We start from the raw sequence: 2,114 nt of genomic DNA, 5'->3' as shown, positions 1-2,114 counted from the left end.
ACATGTTCTCCTCCCACAAGACGCACTTTTGCGTGTAAACGCCCCATATTGCATATTCATTGCAGGAAAAAGTACTAAATGGATAAGAGGCGCTATTTAGCACGTTTTAAAGACAAAATAATTTTAGCACGCTGTTGATAGATCAGTTTGTACACTTTTTAGCGTGCGCAGGGATATAGCTCACGTTTTTATACACGCAAACCTTTGATAGATCCGGCCCTATGTGTCCAAAGCCCATAACATTAGCAATGACCCCTCACACCCCCACCATTGCCTCTTCTCCCTGCTGCCCTCTGAGAAGAGGCTTCGCAGCATTCAATGCAGATCCAGCAGATTTCAAAACAGCTTCTTCCCCACCGCCATCAGACAATTGATCTGTTTAAAAAACTCTAAATCATGTCATAGACTCTGCATTACACTGACAACACCAAACCAAAACACTGCATGATTGCACCATATATATTTAATGCTCTGAACACACATATCAATGCGTTTTCTTTGCACCATTTTTTTTTCCCTCCCACATTTACATTTGATCACTGCTGCACTTTAAGAAATGGAAATATCATGAAAGCTGTACAAAACAAAATTTCATTTTTCTATACACTCTGTGTGTACAAAATGACAATAAATTGTGTCTAAGCTAATATCAGCCTTAAATATTAGCTGGCTGATTTATGGTTTTATCTCTAATCTTTATGTTATTGTAGAAATTTGTAAAAGGCCTAAAAGTTGGAAAGATTTTTTTTTTTACAGTGTCCTGTCTGGTGATGTGGCAATAGGAATAATTGTCTTGATGCCAAAAAGATCCCAANTGTGTCTAAGCTAATATCAGCCTTAAATATTAGCTGGCTGATTTATGGTTTTATCTCTAATCTTTATGTTATTGTAGAGATTTGTAAAAGGCCTAAAAGTTGGAAAGATTTTTTTTTTTTTAACAGTGTCCTGTCTGGCGATGTGGCAATAGGAATAATTGTCTTGATGCCAAAAAGATCCCAACAGATTTTACCTTCACAAGTGGAGCAGTAAGGCTATCGCCATGGTGTTCTGCACGATTGATTTATGCATATAAATAGCTTTATTATAATTATGCAGGGATTTTACAGATTATATGGACACTGCAATGTAAGTAGATCAGGAAAGGAAAAACAGAGAAAAAAATGGAGAAAAGATGAAAGAAAGAGGAGATAAAAGGGAGATAATGATAAAATATCTTCAGTCTGCTTCAAAACCTGCAAAGAGATGTAAAAAGAACAGCACAACTTATGCACATGGTACAAGACATACGATAAAGTAACACCTAGATACTATCACTGAAAGATTTTTTAAAGAATGGATTAAATTGCACAGTCCATATGTTAGGGTGTAGCTTCTATGTTTTGAGTTGAACGGGTCCATTTGTCTTTTAAGTGCAGATTGAATGTTTCTTTTGTGTTCCTTTCAGGATCTTTGGCTTTCCCAAACACTACACCGATGTGAACAACATGGGCCGGATGCAAAGGCAGAAGGTTCTGGGTCGATCCTGGAGCGTCCCTGTGATCCGCCACTTATTCGCCCCCCTGAAGGATTATTTTGAATGTGAATAGGAACAGTGAGGCGAACCTTCTCCTCAGAGCAGCAGTGATAAACCTTACCTTTTGGTGCTTTAATATTTTATCTCCTAAAGATCCAGTTTGGTCATCTGTCCCTTAGCTTTTTTTAAAAACTTTGACTGCCTGTCATCCGGTTACCTCACCAGCAGCCAGAACGATTTTTTTTTTTACTCTTTTATTTGCTTATTTGTTTTCTTTTTTTTTAAAGCTATGATAATGTGATCTGATGATGTTGTTACTTTGACCGCAGGCCTGTGTCACAAAGTGAGCAGACAGCTTAGCTCCACCTCTCCAGTTTTAACTCAGGCTTTTACGACTACTCAAATGTTTACAACTTTGGGTTTCCATAGCAACAGCACAAAATAAGTATGAAACCAGCACTCTGTGTCACCAATCAGTTTAGAAATAGCTTTTAGCTAAGGGCTTTATGTTTGTTTGTGTTAATTTTAAATGCCGTGTTGCTCCAGACAGGCGAGCGGGTAAAGGTCTTAGTTTTGTATCGTCAAACAGGGTTACCTGGAA

At 37.9% G+C, this 2,114-nt stretch overlaps 1 protein-coding gene across 2 annotated transcripts in view; it reads left to right on the top strand.

Annotated features, from left to right (window-relative positions):
* The window catches only part of LOC107090731, a 33,152-nt gene extending 31,453 nt beyond the window's left edge, over positions 1 to 1,699 (top strand). For both annotated transcript variants that reach the window (XM_015384286.1, XM_015384287.1), the window contains exon 26: positions 1,445 to 1,699. In XM_015384286.1, the coding sequence (XP_015239772.1) occupies positions 1,445 to 1,586 (142 nt within the window). In that variant the 3' untranslated portion in view covers positions 1,587 to 1,699. The remainder of the gene's footprint in view (positions 1 to 1,444) is intronic.
* Positions 1,700 to 2,114: the final 415 nt, after the last annotated feature.

This window comes from Cyprinodon variegatus, unplaced genomic scaffold (genome assembly GCF_000732505.1).
Source record: "Cyprinodon variegatus isolate N-32 unplaced genomic scaffold, C_variegatus-1.0 Scaffold309, whole genome shotgun sequence".
Classification (NCBI taxonomy): Eukaryota; Metazoa; Chordata; class Actinopteri; order Cyprinodontiformes; family Cyprinodontidae; genus Cyprinodon; species Cyprinodon variegatus.
Note: the sequence above shows the minus strand (reverse complement) of the source record. Positions and strands in the feature narration are given on the sequence as shown.